General features: G+C 40.0%; 1 protein-coding gene and 1 long non-coding RNA gene across 4 annotated transcripts in view; one reads left to right on the forward strand and one right to left on the reverse strand.

Moving 5' to 3' along the window:
- Window positions 1-5,955, reverse strand: part of GGCT (gamma-glutamylcyclotransferase) — an 8,468-nt gene extending 2,513 nt beyond the window's left edge. The window contains exons 1-3 of one of the 2 annotated variants that reach the window (XM_011384607.2): window positions 5,672-5,953; window positions 1,937-2,082; window positions 918-1,053 (exon numbers count right to left, since the gene is read on the reverse strand). In XM_011384607.2, the coding sequence (XP_011382909.1) occupies window positions 918-1,053; window positions 1,937-2,082; window positions 5,672-5,812 (423 nt within the window). In that variant the 5' untranslated portion in view covers window positions 5,813-5,953. Of the gene's footprint in view, window positions 1-917; window positions 1,054-1,936; window positions 2,083-5,671 lie in introns of both variants that reach the window. The other variant, XM_011384608.2, reaches the window with a different exon arrangement.
- Window positions 5,956-6,120: 165 nt separating this feature from the next.
- The window catches only part of LOC105308614, a 32,454-nt gene continuing 14,463 nt past the window's right edge, over window positions 6,121-24,111 (forward strand). For both annotated transcript variants that reach the window (XR_897318.2, XR_897317.2), the window contains exons 1-3: window positions 6,121-6,427; window positions 6,737-6,881; window positions 23,978-24,057. This is a non-coding gene — a long non-coding RNA (uncharacterized LOC105308614). The remainder of the gene's footprint in view (window positions 6,428-6,736; window positions 6,882-23,977; window positions 24,058-24,111) is intronic.

A 24,111-nucleotide genomic window follows, 5' to 3' on the forward strand; every position in this document is an offset into this window, starting at 1 on the left:
GCTATAGTCATTCCTCTCACATTGAGTATGAATGCGTGCGGAGTTTTCAAAGCCACATGATACAACCTCATGGAATATCAATTTTACTCAATAGTGTAAAATATTTTTATATTAAGACAAAAGCTTATTGTATAGACTTTGCATGATCTCTTAAGAAAAAAAATATCATTCTTCAGAAAAATGTAAAGCTTACAGGGAGCAATTTTAGTTGAATCCCAGAGTGTACTCTACCCCTGAATTAAATATGAGGGAAGAAAGGACAACTGTGTCCAGCGCTCCTTCCCAGGTCCACACCAGGTTAACCCATCGAGGCGCCACACTAGAAAACTCCAGATTAGCTGCTGGCAGGGGAACTGGGTCATCCACTTCAGTGCCATATCCTTATCGGGCCTGCCAACAATACCTGAGTTTGGGCTTCTGTAAAGAGATGCTGGGGTCTCTATTCTGTGCTAGGAGGGATGGTTTCCCTGATTATGAAAGGCAGGAAGACATTTTTTCCCTTTGGGGATGGAAAATATTTCAGCAGTAGAAAATATATTTTTTTCATTTTTTAAAATGAATCTTAGTGTTCATATGTTGTGGAGAGAAAAGACTCCGAAAGCATGTGCATAGAGTGAGTCTCCTAAAAATCTATTACACGTGTTATTTTCTACTTGAAGAAAGAAAATACATGTCTAGAATTATGACTCACATTTCTAAAAGTTTTTTTTAATAAACTAAGTTTTAGGAATATAGTTCTATCATTACAAATAAATGTGAACATTTTCGTTTTTCGTTTTAGGTAAATAACTTTTTTTTTAATTAAAATGAATTGTTCGTGTAGAATTTAAAACACGCAAAGCCTTTAAAAACCAAGATAGTCTTTATTTCAGCTCAATGAAAAAAGGAATCACCAAACATTTCTGTAAGTAGCTTACCTTTTTATACTGAGGTGAAGGGGGTGCACTCTCATAATTTTTCATCTGATAACTTCGACAGGTTATTTCTTTTCCTTTTTGAGTGTAAACATTAATTTCTATTGGGACATACGTTCCACTATTAACCCCTTCTTGCCTGAAACAAGAACAGCCAAATTTTAACCATACTTGACTTAGCCAAGTTAGTTTACTGGATTAAAATTTTAACTATATATGCAAGTATTGCTCCCTACTTATTTTGGGATATAGTAGAACAAATTATACTATTACTACATCAAAAGTAAACTTAGCATTTCAATTAGGAAGCCTGCTTCAATGTAGTTACTTGGTATACCCCTGAAACATTGCTCTCTAGGCTACAAAAAATGGACTAAATGTTCTGACAGCAAGAGACTATCTACACAGAGAAGAGTAGAGAGATAGTTTATTCTCGTTCGCAAATGAGGTAAAACATCAAGCATGTCAGATAATCTGCTCTTCTCAAGTCCTACTCCTCTGTTAATTTTTATTTTTTTTTCATTAAATGCACTGTCACACAACTCTTGGGAATTCTAGGTATAAAAAGTATCAAGGCATTCTTAATATGTTGTTAAAGTTTTTGCAAATTATTATTACTCTTTCACTGATTCAACGGCCACTGTAAATTAGTTTTTAAAAACTGGCTATAATAAAACTGAATGATTGCTCTCAAAATCAATAAAAATTTGCAACAATTCATGCCTTCTCATAATATGAAACTACAAAGATTTTTATAAAAGACAAATAGAATGAAAATAAGGACCTTCATCTTTTACAGACGAGATTACACATGTCACCCCCAAATCTCAATCGGAAAGTGTAACCCTTCTAGATTTTTCTTTTTAGGAAATGCACATTATACCTTTTATGTTAACTCTAAAGTGTAAAGACTATGTCTATAAGCATGTGGTTTTGAAAACCCAACACATATATACACATCCTTGCATATGATCCACTTTCGAAATTAGTAATTATTTAACTTAAAATTAGAAGCCACCTACTTATCCAGAGAACTTAAATTGCTTTTGTTCATTTTCCATACTACTCCCCATACTTCATCGCCAGGACTTTGAAAAATGGTGGCTATACCTCCGTGCCAAATTTCACTTGTTTTGCCTCGGTAATTGCCAAAGTCAAGCTTAAAATCCTACAAAGAAAACGAAAGTGATATGATCAATAGCCTCCTGAACTAAAATTTCCCTCCTCAAAAAAAAGATTTATCTTGAACTTTAAGCAATTAAAACATAAACTCTGAGTTCCTTCTACATGTAAGATGCTGTGGAAAATACAAAGATAAACAATGACCCTCTTCTCAAAGACTATATTTTTTCATATTTTTCTTTAAAAATGAAATGTATACTATGTATACATATTTTATCATAAGTGAAGAGTGTAAAAGGGAGGGTAGGTGGGGAATCACATAATCCCAAAGCTTAACACAACCATTTTCATCTTTGAAAATTACTCCCCAGTCTACTTACATGTAGATTTTAATTTGGAGACAATAATAGTGTACATGACTCTTGAGACTGGGTGAAGGCTACGCAGGGGTTATAAAATTCCATTTTTATGTAGACAGTATCCTACTAGCATTTATCATTATGACTGCACAAAGGGAACTGGCATTTGAATGTGATTTGTAAACTTATTAATCTAACATTCATAAATTGTACAAATATATCTATCATCATCATAAGTGCAGCTAATACTGGAAAAGGCACCGGGTTCTACACACTGTACGAGCTTTCCACGGACTATCATCTTTATCCTGCCAACAACTTTGTTATACCCATTTAATGGCAAGAAAAATTGTGGCTTACAGAAATTAAGCAACTTGCCTAAAACCTCACAACTGATAAGTAATGGAGCCAGGTTTTCAGTTTAGTTTCTTCCCTCACAGAGATGGATAAGCAGAGGACAGAGTCCTGGGGAAGACTTAAAAACCTTACTTGGCTGTTTAGGAAGATTTCTTTCCATCTTTGCAAAGCTCAGTTTCCTTAATAATAAAATTTAAAACGGTTGGACTAGATGATAAAACTCAGGTTTATATTTATTCCCATCGCCTTCAGTTTCTTAAAAAACCTTGTCTCAGACATTTTAGGAAAAAGGTTAGTCTGAGTGACCAGTACCTTCAACTGGTATACTGGATGTTCTAGGACCAAGCATCCCTGGCAGGATGACAAAGGATCTGGCAAAAGTTGCAGCAACACTAGGAGTTAGCTGTTAATCGCTAAATCCAATAGACGATTTTCATTCTTCGTCTTGCTCTACTTCTCAGCCGCTTCTGACACAGTTAACCACCCTGTCTCGATCTGCCGCCTTCCTGACTTTCAGACTATTCCTTGATCTCCTCTATTCCCCTTCTCAATTCCTCTACTACCTGGCCTTTAAATGTTGGAGTTTCTAAGAGCTCGGTTTAGGTCCTTTTCTCTGCTCATTCAGCTGTTTGCTGAAGACAATCTCATCCTCTCCAAAGGCTTCAAATATCATCCAATATTCCAATCATCTTTTAATCCAACCAGATCTCTCTTGAGAGCTTTAAAAGTGCTTAGAACAGGGCCTAGCATATAGACAGTACTTAATAAATGTTCACAAACATATTTTTTTTTGCTCACTTGGATGTAAAACAAGAATCTCAAACTCGGTATGTTCAAACCCAGCTTGATCTTCCTTCCCAGACCTGATTCTCCTCTTTACAAAATGAATCACCATCATCCACCCTGTTTTTGCACCGAAAACCTTAGTCATCTTTATTATCTCCTCCCTTCACAATCAATCACCAAGGAGATAACACTGTTACCTCCTAAATATCTCCCAAACCCACCTACCCTCTACTGTTACCACTCAGGGTGCCATTATCTTTAGTACAGATTGCTACAAAAACTTTCTAACTGGGCTCCCCACATCCACTTTGCCCCCACTTCCAATCCGTTTTCCATAGCAATCACATGAGCTTTCGAAGATGCAAATCTGACCTTTCCTTTGCTTAAATCCTGCAATGGGTCTTCTCATTACTCTCTAGATAAACACCAAAGTCTCCTTTGGCTTCTCTTGTCCTGTAACATGTGGCCCTTCCCTACCTCTCTAGTCTCGCTTCATCCTCCTCACACACTCAGCTCCAGCGTCAGGAGCTGGATGATCCAGCTTCTTCTTTCCTGAGGTCTGTTGTACAAGCTGTTTCTTCTGTTTCGTTTGCTTCTTCCCTCCCCCAACCACTCCAGTCTCGGCTTTAAAGTCACGTTTTCAGAGAGCTTTACAGAGCATGCAGGTCAGGTCAGGTCCCCACGTCACACAACTCCCATAACACCTCGTATATCTTCTTAAAAAAAAAAAAAAAAAGACCACCTTTTTTAGAATAGTTTTAAATTCACAACAAAATCGAGAGGAAGGTACAGCATATCTCTCTTTTAAGACTAACCATACCCGAAACTGAATAATCATTTGTTTTGATAGCTCTTCCCCTCGTCTCCACTCCAAGTGTCTAAACTTCTTTCTCATATTTAGGGAATTCTCTACCTTATGAGTCCGGGGAGTGGAGAGTGCCTGAGCCTGATTCCTGTTTTTAAAACTCTGAATGCCAGAAGTTGGTTCTCACAGCTTTGCTTGCAGTCAGGGCATGGGCACGTGGCCAAGATTGAGCCAATCAGGACATCCCTGGGGCTTTGAATTAGAAGCTACTGCACACAGACAGCAGAAACTCCACACTGATGGTGGCAGCCACATCTGGGTTTCAGTAACTGCAGAGGTGTAGTAACCGTGACAGGTAGGGTCCAGAGCAAGTGGTGTCGGTGATGCCTGAGGCAGTGTCCATGTTTACCAAGTCCAGCAGTGGTGCAGCAATGGCCTGGGCTGGTTCTTTACCGCTGGCTGTATTTCAGTTGCTGTGCCTCCCTTTATGCCTGCCTGTTTTATCAGCTTCGTGGTCCTATATCCTGGTCATTCTGTGAGCTCTCCAACAGCCTTTCAACACATTTTTTTTTCTGCTTAAGTCAGCTACTTTCTGTTGCTTGCAGCTAAGAACCCTGGTGATGGCAGCAGAGACCATGTTTGTCTAGTTCAACGAGTCAAAGGTTTTGTACATAATTTGTTTGCGTGTCTCTCCTATAGCCTGGGAGGTCCGCAAAGCAGCAGCTTTATTCAGTCATCTTTGTGTCTCCAGGAAAGTACTGAAAGAATATGTACTAAATGAATGAATGGAGTGTACTGAAGAACAATGATTTTTTTTTTTTTTTTTTTACCCAAGAGGGTTGCATTTCATTCAGCCACTTAACTGAGCACAACCCTTAGTAGGAATTAGAGTTCCAGCATTCAGATCGGGAGCAAAATATAGGTAACCAGATTTTTACAATACTAGTGACAAGTCCTGTAGCAAAGGACTTGTACAGAACAGAAAGCGACCGATCCCATGACTTGGGTCAGAGAAGGCCTCTCAGCGGTACCAACTGAATGGATTCTGTGAGGATGCCCCTGCGTTAGTGGACAAGATCTGGCTGGGCAGAACGAGCAGCTTGCGGAAACGTTAGGAGGGGGAGCTCACGGCAGTCTGAGGCGCATCGTTGCTGGGGTGGCACAGCTCAGTAGGGGTCAAGCATAGGGCCAGGTGGCCGTGCTTAGGAGAGCAGCAGTCAAAACGTGAAGATAAAATGTACTCCCTATCAGGAAGAGCTGAATTCCCAGCCCCGTTCGAAAACTAGGAATCCTGGCCCCTCGTCTGCTGAGGGGCGGGGAGCACTAACCTGCAGGCGGGCCACGCAGCAGAACGCGGCCGAGGGGTTTCGGAGGTGAATCCGCTCCGTCAGCAGGTTGCTGCCATAGGCGAAGTACAGAAAACTGTCCTCCTCCTGACCCCGCAGGTCCTCGCAGCTCGAGTTCGCCATGTCCCACCAGAAGCCTGCACAGCCCCAGCGCTGGCAGCAGGGGTATGGAGAGAGGATGGCGAGCGAAGCGCGGCGACGGGTGACTGCAGGTCAGTGGCCGCCAGGCCACGGCCTCCGAAGTCAGGGGGGAAGAGGAGAGTGTGGGTCCGGCGAGTCGGGAGCGAGCGCTCTTCTGATTGGCTGCCGGTCTCCCCTCTACTTGGACTCAGAGAGGCTCAGTCCGGGAGCCGATTTCTCATTGGATACGCTCCCCTGTTGTCCCGCCCCCGCGCTCAAGGCTCCATCTGATTGGCGGATGGGCGGGCGTTTCGCGGGTGCAGGTCAGGTCAAGTGGGCTCGGTTTGGGGGTTGCGGGGCGGCGCGCGGGTCACGCCAGATTCTTATTTTCAGGTGGTGAGCTTGTGGATTCCTTGCCGGGTGTGTTCTTTAGGGAGCTCTGGGAAGATCTGAAGCCAAACAGCGGCCCTGGCTTCTACCCACCCCATGGTTTTCGCAGCTGGCAGCTCGCCCCAGTTTTGCCCTCCCGGTTTGGAAGAGTCGATCGGGATGCTGAATGTTTGGGGCTCCCTTCCCTGAGGGAAGTAGCCGACTGGGTTCATACCGTTTACTGGCCAGGTAACCTTGGGTACCTCTCGCCTGTTTTCTCTTTTTAAAATAGACAAGGAGAAATAAAATAAAACCCTCTATCTAACAAGGTTTATGTAAGTATTAAAAGAGTAGTTTGTTAATGTCTTTAAATGCAAAAAAAAAAAAAAAAAAAAAAAAAAAAAAAAACTCCAAAGCAAAATAAGTATAAAAACAATGAAATAAAACCCTATATTGTTAACTTTGAAATGAAAATAATAATATGAACTCAGAGCCTAGAAACAATGACTATCCTTCGCACCCAGATTTTGATCTCTAAATATCACTCTCCACTAAAAGGTACCAGGGCTCCTTGGAGAAATGGCTGAGGCCAGGTCGAGAGCTGGGAATGAATAAAAGTGATTGGAACTTCTTGTGATAGAAAGTAAGGAAGTATCCAAGAAAAACGAGGTCCTTTCAAAACGGCGTGGGAGCCAGCTTGAAGGTATGCCTACTGGTCAAAATTAGAACAATTTGAGCGTCAAAAATAATGACTGAAATTGATTGAAAATGTCAGACATTAAAGTCATTCCCCTAAAAGACCAAGCCAAATCTAAAAACCAATAATTTTTAGACACCTCATTTACCATGCTATTGGTACTAGGCTTGGCATTACACCAACCCTTTACTCTGAAAAGTGGTAATTTAAGAAAATAAACATTTATCCTGTTTGTTTAGTTGCAGCTGCATTTCAGGGTAACCAAATAGCCCCAGTTGATGAGGAAACAGTTCTCTTTACAAAATTATACCAGCTAAATAATTTAAAATGAAAGATAGAAAATCACCATTTTTCAGACCCTAATGAAATGACTGATTCATGCCAGGATTCATCAATGAAACCATTTGGTGAAAGAGATAGGGAATAGGATATTCATGCGCTGCAAAATTATTCCCCAGGGATTACTTGCTGGTGGTCAGGGGAGAAATATGACAGTAGAGAAATCTGGACCCTCCTACCTTAACCTAGATGAATGTCATCATCACTAAAAGTGGACCAACCGGATATTGTGTGTCTCCTGATGTGACACAATATGAAGCACCAGCATCATCTGTATTGTTTCCAAAAATTCTTAACCTGAACATAATCAAGTAGGAGGATAGAAGAAAAATATAAGACCAAGAGGAAACAATCAGAAAAGTCCAAAACAAATGATGGGACATCCTGCAGAACAAATAGCTTATTCTCTTAGGTTAGTATTTAAACAACAACAACAACAACAAACAAACAAACAAAAACCAGGACTGAGGACAGGCTGTTCTAGATGAAAAGAAACATGAGAGACATAATAACCAAATACAGCAGCTCACCCTTGGTTCTGATTTAATAAACCATATATAAAAGATATTCTGGGTATAATGAGAAATTTGAATATAGACTGTTAGATATTAGACAATTTTTAAAAAATTAGGTATGATAGTGATATTGTGTTTTGTAGAAAAAATGTCTTAGATATACATACTGGCATGTTTAGCAGTAAAATGTTTGATATCAATATTAAAATAATTCAGGAAAATGAAGATATGGGAAGTGTTAAATGTTAAACTGAGTGATTTATATGTAGATACTCATTTTATATTTCTATTTATTTTCTGCATATTTGAACATGTTCATGTTAAATCACAAAAGAAAAAGGGAAAAGGTTATATATGTAAAGAACCTGGAATATTAGCGAGCACTCGATCAGCAATAACATTATTATTATATAATCTGCCAATAGGAAGGCTTATCTCCTCTTCTACCCCTCAAATATCAAAGCAGAACTTGAAATAGGCATTTGGTCATTTCAGTGAGCAAGTTGCTTTTCTTGGTAAGATCATGCTCTATTGCACCATGAATTCCCAAGGCCTCTGCTTTGGAGCACTACCATTTAAAATGTCCTCCTGGGGTGGCGGTACCAGGCGCCCCATCTCGGTGATGGCGGGAGGGAACCCCTCGGACGCCTGCAGTTTGCAAAAAAAAAAAAAAAAACAGTCTTGTGCACTATAAATTGCTTTTAGACAGTCAAAATATATTTATTATTTAATTAATTATTTTAAGGTATATTACTTTTCTCTTCCTATACTTCTCACTCATTGTTTAATTTTATAGCAACTGACTTTTCTCAAGGCCACTTTGCAAAAATTTTCTGATGTTAAGCACTGATGTTTCCTCAAACATCGAAAGTCTTATTCCAGTTAAGCATTTTATTTAGCATCTACAAGTGCAGTGTACTGACCCTTGTTGGCCAGCAAGGGGCAGTAGGTAGCAAGGTTTTTTGGTTTTGTTTCAAATTTAACCAAAGCCTGATTAATATTACTTAACATTTATTGAGCACTTATTAAATGCCAGACACTAGTCTTAACGCTTATATACAACAGCTCATTTAATCCTGAAAACAGCCCTATGCAGAAAGTTCTGGTATTCTCATTTTACAGATAAGGAAACTGAGGTGCAGTAGGTTAACTAACCTTCCCAGGTTGTAGTTAGCAATGACTGAAGCAGAAGTTCACAGCCAAGCAGTCTGATTCTAGAGTCATTACTGGGTGCTGCTTCCCCGATTTCTCAAATTGTTGAACCCTAGGGGTCTAGACATAACTGGTTATTGTCAGGGAGGAGAGAATTTACTCCCTACCCACCCTTCTTTAGTTTTTCTGGCTAGACTAATAGTAAAATAATCAAATTGACACAAGACTAAATTAATAGGAGAAACATCAATTTAATACAAGCGCATGGGAGAATCATAATATGATGCTCAGAATATAATACGAGGCCCAAAGAAATTACTGAACCAGGCACCTTTTAATGCCTTTTAGACAAAGAAACAATAAATTTGTGAAAAACCAACAGGACAGAGAAAGTTAGTGCTCATTAGAAAGGGATCCGAGCAAGGTTTGGTTATTCATTAGTGAGAAATCTAAGCAAAGAAAATTAGCAAAGGCGGTACAGGGCTTGTTGACACAAGTTTTTGACTCTGGATGCTTTTAGCTCTCACAGTAAAGTGTCTCTCTGCCTCTGGAGCAGGAAGGGCACTTATCAAAAAATAAATTTTTCTCTTTTGAGGCAGAAGGGTCAGGGTTTTCTACTTGCATGGGCAGTTTCTTAAGTAACTGTAACTCAAAATAATCAATATGCCATGGTGGGATATCTTGGGGATGCCTGCCCTTGGACCGCCACTTTTAAGTACAATCTCTATATTATATATAAAGGTATTATAAAATGGTAATTCTAGCTTTCAATCACTTGATGATAATGACGTGAAATTTTTTCCAAATGCCATCTTTTAAATCCAGTGGTCTTTAAAGTTTTTGATTGTATCATTAAAAAATTGTGAGCACACACCCAGTGTGTGTATATATATATATGTGTGTGTATATATAATGCATCCTATATTATCCACAAAATAGATTTTAAAAACAACTATTTTAACTGTCACATTACTTGTGAGAGTTTCATTCAATCATTGGCCAGTCTCAAGGAAAATATACACATAGGGGCCAAGTTAATTATAAATAATTGTGGATGGAAATCTATATTTCAAATAGTCCTCCTGCAGATTTCCATGTTTTGGCTAACTTCGTGAGGTCTTGTTAGTTCACGGTTATTTTTATCTTGCTGTAGAGCCCGTGTCCGAAGTCAGGAATGTCATCTCCGTCCCTTTCTTTTATCTTTTCTTGTGCTCGCCATTTTGGTAAGATGTACAGTCTCGTTTTTTGAAGAAATCTTTTTTTTGGTAAGAATTAGTTCTCTGTAAACTCACTTAATCAAGCACAGATAAAGTAAGTCACAAAACACAGAATGAATAAAGGCAGGTGCCACCGGCATCCCCTCCTCAGAGAGGCACCTGTCCCCCCACCCCCCAGGACACCTCCCATCTCTTACGAGACAGACGATGACTGACTGACTGAGGATTCTAGAGTCAGAGTAAAACAAAATTACATTAGTACGTAACTATATTTACTAAAGATAGTAAGGGCAAAGTATAGTAAAGCAAACTTCTTTCTAATATTTTAGATTAGAAGTAAATAAAAATAGAATTTTAATTGTTTTCATACCTCAGTGGATCAGCTTGCTCATCCACTTTGAATACCATGGTTGTAATCGATTTTAGCCTTATCATTTTTAAAAGAACAAGGTGAAACATTTGCACATTAGGCAGGTTCGAAGAGCTGTTTCATGAGGAGGCAGTGTGTCTGCTGAGGAAAGCTTGCTGGCTGCTTAGCTAGGCCATTCGGGGCAGTAGTACTTCAGTGGGGCAGATGAGGACTAGGTCTCATGAGTCTGTCTCTTAGCTGTGTAGGCTGAGAAATTCCATCTTGGCTCTGGGAGCAGATTTACACTAATCGACCTCGTAAGAGATGGATGTATGCATCAGAATGCCAATTTGTTGATGTCCAGCGAGAACTGTAACAGGTTAGCCAGATACTTGTGTTCATTGGTCAATGCATTTTCTCCCACTAGGAAAATTATATCCACGTGAGAAACCTTCAGGCATGAGCTTAGCATGTTTGAGGAACAGCAGATGGGTAGGTGGTTAAAATGGAAGGAATAAGAGGAGGAGTGGTAGGAGATGAGGTCAATAGATAGGCAAGAAGCAGCTCATGCAGCACCTGAAGGCCATGTTAAGGAGTCTGGATATATTCTAAGAGATCAGAAGCTCTTGGGGTGTTTATAGGCAGCGATTTGATCTGAATTACTTTTCAACAGGATAATCCTGGATGCTGAGTAGAGAATCACTTTTAAGGAGATAAAAATGATAGTTAAGAGACAAATGAAGAAGTTATTGCAGAAGTTTTGACAAGAGTGGATGGTGGCTTTGGACTAGGGCTGTGAGAGTGAAGCTGGAGAGAAGGGGACTGGTTTGGGTACTTTTTTTATGGGAGAGAAGACAAGACTTGCTGAGGGATTGGAGGTGTGAGTCCATGCTTACCAAACGACCTTCCAGTTGTAATTGTCTTAGTAGATTTTCCTTGTGGAAAAGGAAGCACTGATCAGGGAACACAGGAGTCTGATTTTCCTGCTAATTCTAGTTTTCTTCTCTGAGAATTTGAACTTGATCTGAGAAGGTTAGGTTCCTTGGGTGCCTAGAATGTAGCTTGTAACACTCTAAGCTGGTCTCAGCCACATTTACACAGATGGAATCAGAAGAGGAGGAAGGTGATCTTAGTGACAGAGAAGAAGAAAGCAGACCACAGCCAGAGGAGAGAAGGGAGCTAGAGAAATCTGAGCCCTGAGCTCAGTCAAGTGTCTGGCTCCAGCTATTACCAAGACCTATTCAATTTCTTACTTTAGTTTTCACAAGAAAGTCTCATATGCCTTATATTCCAAACCACACTGGTAATGAAATAAAGGATTCTTATTAAATGCATATAGTTTATGTGGAAGGCAGCATATTTAATCCCACAACGATATTTTGGATTGTCTTGAAGACTTCTAGCTTCCAAAGTATTTTACTATGCTTGTATTATTTTAAATAAATATATATTAGTAACCTAAAGTATAGAGAAGTTATTATCCGTTATATGTGGTCCCAGCTTACACAGGCAGTATGAAATAAATATGAACCTCCAACAACTAGAAGGACGTGGAATAAACAGTTATTGAGAAAGAATTCTGTTCACTGCCTAAACCCAGAATGAGTTACCTTTGACTCATCCCTCCCCTGCAAAGATGGCATTTAATCAGTCAGTAAGATCTGCAGCTAACCACATTGTATCCAGCCTCCTCCTCGTTCCCACACTCCCCACCTTCTCCCTGGAGTCGTCATCTCACACTTGACTGGTTTCCCTGACTCTGCTTTTCTGTGGAAATGGGGTACACACCACATAAGGACAGCAGAGGTCGGGTAGGGAATTGTGAGTAGTTCAATTTCGGTAGAGCACTGGGTCCATATCAGGAAATGAAAGAAAAGTCTGAAAGGAGATCAGCTTAGTTTATGGGAGGTTTGCATTAAAAGTTCAGACTATTTAGTGGTCTAAAGAAGACATTTTTATTTTTGAGCAGAGGGGGCCCTCCTGCACCTTTGGTAACTCGTTCTAGCGGCTGTGAATAGGATAGCCTGGGAGGGTGTAGGATGGGTAGGTGGCCAAGTACTGGGTTCACTGTAAGATCAAGGTCATGAAAGCCTTGGGCTAGGGCTGTTTATGGAATGGGAATGAAGGGATGGAAGGGAGTGAAGACATGTTCTTTTAATTTGCTTTTGCGAAATCACTCCATTGTGCAGAAACTTTTAGAGACTCTATGTTTATTAGTTTATCAAGTTCAGGCTGTTGTGCAAGCCTTTATGAACTAATTCCATTCTGCGTGGCCAGTCTGATTTCTCAGTTGATGGTAAACCCTTTGTAGGCAAGGACCACACCTTATATTTCTGTATACCTGCAGTACTTACCACAGGAGAGATGAATAGTCAATATTTGCTGATTAATTGAACCAGAGTCAAAATCTCCCCTACACGTCACACAGGCTCTCCAATCTTTTTTCCTCTATGATTTCTTCCAACTTTCCTTGATTTACTTAGAGGCACTTGCCCTTTAGCTCTGATTTGAGGTTTACAATTTTATACGAATGCTTTAGCATATGAGATTCCGCATGCATTTTATTAGCCATAGAGGTATTTATATTTATATCTCCTCCCAGCTTATGGTCTGGCAAATGACAGGGAAGCATGCCAGAATATATTAAGTCAGAAATGTTCTTGGGGTAAGGGGCGGAAAAGAATATATTAAAATTTCAAAAGGCAGTAATTTTTCAGGATGTTTGACAGATCATCTGTATTCTTGTTTCGAGATTAACCCTGAAAAGTAGTTCCAATACAGTTTAGTATTTAGTGCTTAGTAAATGGTCTCCTTTGAGAGCTCTGTCTCTATCTCTATGTCTATCACTGTAACTATACACTTTGGAAAGGCATATGTGAGACTGTTAACGGTGCTTATCAGTGGGAAGGGAAATGGAATTGGAGGTATGGGAAACGGGAGCAAGTCTAACAAAAAGCTTTGTTGTTTTTTTCTGTTATTGTTCTGTATTCCTTCATATTGTTTGTGCTTTGAGCACGTATTCATTATCACTTTTATTATTTTAACATATATACATTATTAAAATTTGGAACCAAAATGCATACCTTATGGAATTTTAGGCCAAAATCTGGAGACCTAATGTCAGCAGGATAAAAACAGGGTGTTGATTAAATAAATTGCCCAAAGAGACTGATGTAGCAAACAACTTCCCAAGCAGGTCTGCCTCTCACCATATCAGTCAGATAATTAGGCCACATCAGTTAACCTTGCTGTGTGAAAGCTACTGCCTCACTCTGCAGGCCCGCATCTGCACAATCTCACGGTGCCTATCTGGATGGTCCCTCTTTGCCCTTTGAGATGTCAGTGGATACAAGAACCAGAATATTTTCCTAGTGTGGTTTAGGGGAAGGTCACATATGTGTTTTAGGACAATGACCTGGTAAAGCCTACTGTCAACCTTAAGACACTGGCAGAAGGTCCTGGAAATACAGCAGGTCAGCTGTTTCATGTCATTTACCATAGCTACATGAGATCGACACGCACCAATCCCAAGATTTACTACTGTTCTTGTTAAAGTCTGGCACCCTGCATCATAATTAATATGTTCATTTCCTCGGCTTATATGTCCATGTTATTTGCAGCACCTTAAAGTCAGTTGAAATTAAAATGTGAAAGAAAAATTTTGCTGCATGTTTCTGACTGCCAGTAACAGCAATACATAAGTAATAACACTTTAGAATGTAGGTTTACTTAAGTGAAAATCCCAATCTTTGCTTTGGTAATAGACTTCATTCTTTTCTTCCTAAGATTGAAACTCAGCAAAATCTTAACATTGTGTATAAGTAGATGAGAGCCAAGGTTTTCTTAATGTCCCCATAAGGAAAATGGCTTTGGAATGAAGCTTAATTGAAACATTAGGATACATTTTTGGAAACTGAGAACTGCGCTTGAGTTCTCTGCTTAATTAATGTGCTTGGATTTCATGTTTTCAGTCTATTCAACAATATTTAATCAATAATTAACTCTTCTCAGAGACATTTGCTCTAATGAAATGCTTTACTTGACTGTAAAACAACTCTCGCTGTTTGGAAACCTTTCCAGAATAGCTGCTCTATGCTGGTGTCAACTTCTTTCTCCTTCATTATTTTCCGCTTTCACATGAACACAACACATCCCAATGAAAGAGCCTCTCTATTTATTGTCTTTGCTAAATGCGTATTGGCAGAGAAGACAACAGAAACTCTCTATAGCTGAGTAACAGAAACTCAGATGACTCACTGAAAGTGACAGTTATATACGGGAGATAGGTGTGTTTTGTGTGTAGAGAAGCAACTCGCTTCAGTAAGTCATCCTCTGAGCTTCCTGTGGGTGGTGCATTTTATATGTATCACTTTCAGATTTGTTAAAAACTATCTCTCAAGCTAGCTAAATCACATGAACTATTTGAATTGCTTTCGGAGAGTGCCACAGACTTGTGGTGGCAAAATTGTATTTCCATGACCCAACAATTCCACTCCCAGGTATACACCCGAATGAATTGAATACAGGTACTCAGACAAATACTTCTGCACGAGTGTTCATAGGACCACCATTCACAACGGCCAAAAGATGGAAACAACCCAAAGTCCATCAGCGGGTGAATGGATAAACAAACAAAAAGTGGCATAGCCATACAATGGAATATTATTCAGCCATGAAAAGACATGAAGTACTGATTCATGCTACAATGTGGATGAACCTAAAAAAATAAGATTACAGTAATTGAAAGAAGCCAGACACAAAAGGTCACATGCTGTACGATTTCATTTATATGAGCTATCCAGAATGGGTAAACACATAGAAACAGAAAGCCGATTGGGAGTTACCAGCCACTGAGGGGAGGAGAAGGAGCTAAGGAGTATGAGGTTTCATTGTGGGGTGAGGGGAGTATCTTGGAACTAGAAAGAGGTGGTAGTTGCACAGCACTGTGAATGTACTACATGACCCTGAACCGTTCTCTTCAAAATGGTTAATTCCATGTTAAGTGACTCATCTCAAAAGAAAGAGAAAAAAAAAGCCCCATAAGAACCCTTATGTCCCAGGGCTTCTGATTAGTGGTTGTAAAAAGTAAGAGCAGAATGTTGGTAGATAACTTGGACATCAAATGCCTTTGATTTGAAGTGGGGGTGAGGCGTTCAAAGGATTTGATGTGTCTCCCTGATAGGTCACCCCCATCCCCATATCCACTGCACTATTTTGACAAGGCTAGTGCCAGAACTTCTGTCCTGGGTCAGCTCTCGGTGGATTCTGTGGCAAGGGAACATCTGTCATCACTACCATGCTGCTCCTTCCCTAGGGTGTCCCTCTCACGGTGTCCCATGCTCCATGAACAGTGTGTGGTTCGAGAATAACAAGGACACTTGAGCAGAAGTGTTTCCCAAAGTGTGATGCGTGGGATCTCGGCCCCACTGGGTAGTCCTCCTTCCAAAAGCGGCTTCTGTGGTCAGAGGTGCTGGAGCTTCATGTTGCCCATTCCCACGTGAAGGAATCTGAGGGTACCTCATCAAGAAACCTGGTGAGTGTCCCAAGTGTCCCAAACCTCTGCAGGCTGCAGAACCCCTTCGATGTGGCAAGTGTATTACCTAGCATGTGGGCAAGGCTGCTCTGTGGGGACAGACTGGCCTTGGTTTTCTTAGGATGATTATTTAGTTCTTGAAGAATCAAAGTCACTGAAATCTTAAATTACTCAGAAAATTGAAGACAAGCAGTGGTGTGCTAGCTAGATGTTATGTATTGGTTTAATATAATTTCAAAGTCACTTGTTTATGACTTAAGTTGTTTTGATCCACTTGCTTATGACAAAGACAACAAAAACGTTATTTTTAGAAGGTGATTTGGTATAGGAGTAAGTTGTGTCAGGATGTTATCTTCTCATCTGTTGTTGGTCAGAAGCCCAGCTGCTGAGGGGCCTCATTGGGAGCTTATCGGTAACATGTAGAGAAGCAACTGTGGCTATATTAGTATTATGTATAGTGTTAGTATTATATATAGTATTAGTATTACATGTAGTATTTAGACTAAATACTGACCGTTTGTGAGGACTATTCAAGAGTTTCAGTCTGGGCAAGGCACGCTTTGCTGACCTAGCTCTCCGAAGACAGCATTAGCTCCTGTCTTGGCCAGGTGACTCCTCGTGGACAGTGGCAGTAAGCCATGCAGTGGCCCCTCAAAGGAACCATCCTGCCCACCAACATTGGCGCCGTTGTTCCTTAGCAACGTGCTCTAGCAATAGGGACTTTTCATTTTGTGCTGGCAGCTGGAAGTTAGCTCAAGGCTGGTTAAAGCCAGCTCTCCTGAGCACCTACCTGTAGGAACAGGTATACCTCAGCTCTAAATTTTGAATTTATCCCTTTCACTTTCCCTTGCTTGGAACAATAGTGTAATTAATCTCTCATCGCTTTGGAATATGGTATTTCTTTATTGGCTCATTAAGAGACATTATCCTATATGCTATTGGCTTGTGACATTCCTGTGTTAAATAAATGGCTGGCAAAGACAAAATCAGTCTCTGAGCATAATTTTGTCATCCAGAACAAAACATTAGGAAAGACAGAATTCTAAATCCTCATTCTGGTTTGCCACTGCCTGGCTTGGTGGGTGATAACCTTTTATCACAAATTGAGGCATCGCAACGTTATATGACTTCGCTGGTTAAATATTTGATAATCAATTTGAAACTGCAGAGTTACGTATTTTACATACCCATCAACCACCAGCCTCTGTCAAATGCAATAATGGTTACAAGCTGGTGAAAATAAGAATTTGATTGCAAAGCTGTGAGCAAGTGTGATAGATTCCAAAATTCTCAAACTGGGAAAAGATTTGGCTCTTTGGCTCTTTGTATTTCTCATCCTTTTTACTTTGTTCCTTCTTATTTCCTTTAAGATTGTCAAAGCAGTTTACAAGCGTAATAAAACAGGTTAGGCAACTTCATGGAAATATGCCTAATCCACACTGGTGACAGTGGCAGGTGTCGTTAGGCCAGTAGCTTCTTGAAACAAAATGCTTGAACTTACTCATTAAAACATTTTCATAAGTGTCAGTATTGATTTACGTTTCCTGCTACAAATGAGAGATCTTTCCAAATTCCAATTTGGGGGAATCTGTTGGCTTAGCAATTTATACTCCTTTGTATAATATGATTCTCCATGCTGTCATGCAATTAAGAATTTTCTCAATATATATATAATCACTAACGAATTGATAATGACAAAGTGGATGACTGCATTTGGCTGTTTCAAGTCCTTCTGCCAATCTGGTTTAGCGTGTACCATATCTGATTGTCTCCTGAGCTGCTCCAAGTGAGCAAATAATAGTAAATACCTGTCTGGCAATGATATAAGGGGTGTATCCTAAGTTCTCAGCCAGGTGTCAGAGAGGAAGGTTTAGAGCTAATAGGGAGACCATTTTTAGGAAGAATATTTTCCATTTGGCTTAGAAATTACAAGAAATTAAAAATATTCTCAGGAAGAAAAAAAATACATTCTCAGGAAGAAACTTAGAATACATCCTCTTTTTTTCTTGAATTGAGTTCATCCACTCTGTCAAAAATAATCTTATTTTTGTATAATTGTTTTGCATCTAACTTTGCCAGCCTGTCACTGCCTCGGGAACAAAAGCAAAAATGAAGTCAGACATACACTGAAACCCAACGAAATCTTGGTTAATATTTATATTAGCAAATTGAGATCAGGCTAGCGGCAAAAGATAGCAACTGTGCGTAGGTTTGGTCTGCCTGCAAAGACTTGTCTTACTTTCTTTTCCTGGAAAACTCTTATTTATACCTCAAGATCAAACAAATCTTACCTCCTCTATCAAACCATCCCTAACTTCCAGGTAGATGCAGTCTTCTGTACTTATAATACTTGATTTATACTGATTCAACACATATTTATTGAGCGTTTACCATGTGTGTCAGCAGGCCATTCTGCTATCCCTCCACACCACAATATTCATCTTTTTCTTCCCAACACCAGTACGCGCCTGGTCCATTATTAAGTAGGCACTCAGTAATGAGTTGCTAAATAATCGAATACCTGAGTGAGTGAAAGGGTGGATACGTGGTTGGCCTCTGTTGTGCAAGGTAGAAATGGCATCCGTTTTGCAGCGAAGTTTCAGTTTCCCAGTTTGCAAACAGAACCAGTGCAGAGAGAAGTTAAGCTCCCAAGGAGAGCAGGATCTATCACTCTTCAGAGAGACACAGTGACTTGATTCCTGGAGGGCCTTTGGGGTTTAAAGAGACCAGGGCTATAAAGCGGTATAACTTTAGGAAGGAGCGATTGTAGCCTGGTCCCCTCTGTGTGCAGGATCTCCACCTGTTCTGAGATAAACACTGACGGCTGGCTAAATCAGGAGGATTCTCAGGGCTGCCCTGCTAATGCCCAGAGAGAAGAGAGAGAGAGAGAGAGAGAGAGAGAGAGAGAGAGAGAGAGAGATCGGGGTCTGGACTAAGGAAGAAATAATAATGCAAACAAAGCATTCAAAAGATTGTGGGACAAACAGAGACTCATGGACATGGACAATAGACTAGTGGTTACGAGAGGGGGGAGGGGAGAGGTAGATGGGGTAAAAGGGGTCAAATATGTGGTGACAGGAAGAAATCTAACTATGGGTGGTGAACACACAATGTAATATGTATGCCTAACTGTTGACTTGTACACTTTAAACTTATTGGATTTTGTTAACCAATGTCTCTATTAAAAAAAAAGAAAAAAGATTGTGGGTTCCCTGCTTACTGCAATGTGCTTGTTGCAGAGTATATAAAGCTTGTTGGTTTTTCTCTTATACTGTCCTGATATTGTATCCCCCTTCATAAATAATGTGCTAGACTCTACATAGCTGTTGGAAATCATTTTTGACAGCAGGAAGTACTTTCCCAAGATGTGTCTGAGTCATCCTAAGCCCCGAGCTTACTCATCAGCAGTTTGCTGATATGGACAGTCTCAGGCTGGTTCAGACAGGTTGCAATGCCTATGAACTTCTTACTTGAGATGAAGGTTCATTACGTGAAATCTGATCTAGTTTTAACAGCAAATGTGATTTCGGTGGTTGGGTTTGACGTAAAGGAAGATAGACAAAAAAGAAAAACATCAATCTTTCTCGTGTTCCTAGTCAATGCCCTTTCCTATTTTCTGCATGGCTTTTCCATTCCCTCGCCAGTCTCATTAAGTCACCTTGTGGTCAGCAGATAACATCTTTCGTATTTTAGTTTTACAGGTTAAGGTACATCGGGCATATATCTTCTCTCCTTTCCAAACATATTGTCTTTCCCTGTCCTCCAGTTTCCTTCTGATGTAGAGAAAGAGAGTTGGTATTAGTTTTCTATAACTGTGTAACAAATTACCCCGAAATGAGGCACTTAAAAGAAAAAACATTTATTATCTCACGGCTTCCACGAGTCGGGGATTTGGAAGCAGTTCATCTGAGAGGGTCTTCCATGAGGTTGCAGTCAAGATGTCAGCTGGGGCTGCACTCATCTGAAAGCTCGACTGGGGCTAAAGGACCAGCTTCCAGGATGAATCACTCACATGGCTATTGACAGGGACCATGAATCCCTCACCACGTGGGCCTCTCCACAGGATTGCTTGCATGTTCTTATGAACTATCAGCTGACTTCCCCCAGATTACGGGATCCAAGAGAACAAGCAGGAAAGAAGTCACGATGCGTTTTAAAACTTACTTTCAAAGTTGCATCTTCTCACTTTCACCACATTCTATTAGTTGGAGCCGAGTCACTAAGTACCACCTACACTTAACAGGAAGGAAATTAGGCTCTACTTTTGAAGGAAGGGTATCAAAGAATTTGTGGACATCTTTTAGAACCACTATAGAGAGATCACTCTTCCTTTCCAGGGCTTATTCCTTCACCTATAAGCTTGATCCTATCCTTTCCCACCTGGACTTAGCTAATCAATTATGATCTCCCTTAATCTCTTAATAGTTGATCCTATTTATTGAGCATTTAATATGTCCTGGCTACTGGGCCAAGCACTTTGTGTGGATAATCTCTCCTGATACATACACTCCATAAGGTAGGGAAATGATCACCGTACTTTTACAAATAAGGAGACCAAGGCTCAGAAAGTTTAACTGAGATGTCCAATGCCAGATAAGCAGTAAGTAGAAAAGTGAGTGTATAAATCCAGCCCTGACTGCCTCCATAGCTGTGTCCCTCTCCACATACCTATTCTACACTGCCTTGTGTAGACCTTTAATCTCTGCCTCTCCTAATCAGCTTCTTAGCTTTCAAAGAAGTTCAATTCTTCCTTATATAAAAATTACCCTTCCTTCAATCCTTCCTTATCTCCAGCTTCATCATATCTTCCCATCACCACAAGTTTCTTGAGATAGTCATTAGCATACAGTTCCTACTGCAACACCTCCCATCTGCCGCAGTTCACAACCATCCAGTACTGTACCTACCAATTTAGTGAAAAAGATTTCTCTAAGGCAACCGATGGTGTCCTAATTTCCAAACCCAATGCATTTTTTCAGCCCACATCCTGATACATTTCATCAATCTAAGGCATATAATTTTCTGAAATTGGGATGTCTTCCCATCAGCAGTGCTTTGTATTTTTGATAAGATAAATTTCTTCACTCCTCTTTACATTTCATGTCACGGCTCAGTCCCTTCTGGAAACTCTCCATTCCTGTGCCATAGACGTGCCTGTGAACAGGTTTTCCACCTTCCTCTCTGATAGCTCTATAAATCCTCATCATCGGCTCCTCTTCCTCAGACAACCCTCACGTAGTGGCATAGATAATTTGGTGGTGAGTCCCTTTTTTCCCCTTATTCACTGGGGTGTAATCTATTACAGAATCTTCCATACCACTTATATGTTAATAACTCCTAATTTCTGCTCCAGCCCCCATCTTTCCTTTTAATTAATTGCTTATCTGCTGTGTGTCCTACAAGTACCGCAAACTCTGTTTATTCCAAACCTTAACCCTTTTCCAAACCAACTTCTTCCTAACTTAGATGTTGTCATCACCGTGTCTCAGAGATGTCAGGACTCGCTTAAAGCACAGCTGACATTTATTCATGTATAAGGGAGATCAGTCATATATCTATTGTCATCAAATAGACAAAACAGAGTTTATAGAGGGAAAACCTTCAGTCAGCGGAACTCTTTGTTTTGTTTTGTCCTTGGGCTTGCTGATCGGCTGAAAACTATCAAGGAGACAATTTGCACCCGAGCAGACTGCACTGGAGTCAGGGTAGGCAGTTTCAGTTATTCATGAGTCTTCCAAAAAACCTCGTGACTTCAGCTATGGAGTAGGTAGGTGGTATGTTCATCTTTGATACTGGCGGCTGATATCTTTCCTTTGGTATCTCTACCATAGTTAAGCTGGGTCTGCCCTGTTTCATTATAATCCCTCACCTCTTAGGGTCAGGTGAAGAGCCAAGACCATGATTGGCCTCAGTGATTTAGTGTCTTTTTGATACTGTATCTTAAGATAATAACTCATAGTAATATTTAAGCAGCTGGCTATCAGACAGTGGAGGAGCTCAATAACTATGAGAACAATCACAAATGAAAAAACGAAAAGCAAAAAACACTTGGAACTAGTTTGTATCCAGTTTCCTAGGTGGCCTAGGAAACCAGGAGAGTAAGACTCATGTCTCTTTTTTTATCTGTGATATTCCTTGAATTCCTTTGAGTTTATTTAGAATTCAGAAATAGCCTCTAATGACTGGGGGGCCTAAGGTTCAGTTAAGACATACAGATCCGTTGGTGGATCTTGTTAGAGGGGCCTAAAGCCAGAGGGCGAATTCATCGATTGGCGAGTTGACAGCCATTCCAGTTGTTTGAGAAAGGGGGCTTAAGGGATCGAAGCGTTTGTAGGAAAGAAGACAGCCGACAGAAAGGCAAAAAGGACTGTGGCAGTCATTTTACAATCTAATACCTTGGCCCACACAAAGGAAAGTGTAGAAGTAATAAAAGGAGGACACAGGTAATAAAATATAAGTCCTAATCACGGATCCTAATCTGGAAATAGTGGTAAAAACTGTCTATACCTTATGTCATCTTCTTGATCCAAACATCTTGGAGTAGCTGTCTACTTCCAGAGCTGTGTGCTTCTAAAAGCTTTTTACTGAGCCTCGGGGTTATATATCTTCAGCAGGACTGGATGTCCCTATGGGAGAATCCCTGACACGTTTACCCTGGGAAATCCTCAATCCATGAGCATATACCCGAGAGCTTAAGAGCAATATTTGTGGTTAAAAATACTTGCTATGACCTTCCCAAGGCTAATGTCTCAGTCTACCCAGTTTCCTGGATTTTCATCCTGTAGAAATGTGTCTGATATTGTCTCTTTCTAAGTACAGCTTGCACCTGTTGGGCATGTGATCACGTATATTTTAGTTTTGACAATGGCTGACAGGATTGGAATGTAACAAGGTAAAGTCTGTTGGAGAAGGAGTTAATCTGAGACTCATAGGTCTTCCTATATGAATTTCACACGGCGAGAGTTTGAGGTTTTGTGGTGTACATCACATGATCCTTAGGGCAAAGGGTAGAACTTTAGACCAAGAAAGGTTAAGCTCATCTAAATATTTGGACAGTTTTGGTTTTAAAATGTTATTAGTTTGTTTTACTTTTCTAGAACTTTAGAGAGAATATGGACAATGAAGTTTCTGTTTTATTTTAAGATTTACACAGTTCCCAAAGTATGAAATCTGTGAGTTCCTCCTTCCTGGTGGAAAAACAAAAATCCTATTTTTTTTTTAAATCAGTTAAAGTGTTATCCTTTTAGCAGAAGAAAGCTTTTTCCCAACAAGCAAAATGCAGGCTATTACTGAAACATATTTAAAGCTTTGCCACTTGGTCAATAGAATGAATCCATTTGTAAATATTCAAGTGAAGCTTAAGGTGGGATTCTGAGCCTTGCCCTAGCTTTACAGTTTTTACTTGGATTTTGATGCTTATAGATAAGGGAAGTTTTAGTCACCTAATGACATCAAATAATATCCCCCCAACCATGGTTTTGTATTTCAGACAGATTCATTTTTAGCATCACGAATGATGCCGTAAAACAAATGAGATGGTCTATAGGTGTACTAGGGAGCCACCAGGTGGCCATCATGGGAAGTCCAACACCCAGAGTTGTGCAGGAGAGTTTTGCTTTTGTTTTTGTTTTTCATTTAAGTATAGTCGGTATATAATATTACATTAGTTATATTAGTTTCAGGTGTACGGTGCATGAGAGTTGTGATATACTCACTATCTTTTCCCCCCTGTAAGAGCAGATCATTGTACATGAATAAATACCTCTGGATTGATGACATATTAAGTAACTCTCCTTATAATAACAGTTGTGGGCAAATCAGCAAGGGCTGTTTGTTTTGCTAAGTAGATGCCTGGGGTGTTTCCTTTAGCTTCAAAAGTATTATTAGTATGTATTTATAGTAGTATTTAAGAAGTATTTTTAATAGTATTTTAAGAATAATATTTCCTTCAGATGCCGTTTTGTCTCTAATAAATTATTGATTCATTTTTGATTCAGGTACTTAGGGAAGTTAGAAAACCCATTTGCTTTCATTGCGTGCCAAAATTTTGACTGACGCAAAGGCATATCCACTATCGGTGAGTGGTTTTGAGTTCTTAAATCTTTTAAAAAGGTGGCATGCTCTCGATAAG

The sequence above is a fragment of the Pteropus vampyrus genome, unplaced genomic scaffold (genome assembly GCF_000151845.1).
Source record: "Pteropus vampyrus isolate Shadow unplaced genomic scaffold, Pvam_2.0 Scaffold598, whole genome shotgun sequence".
Taxonomy (NCBI): Eukaryota; Metazoa; Chordata; class Mammalia; order Chiroptera; family Pteropodidae; genus Pteropus; species Pteropus vampyrus.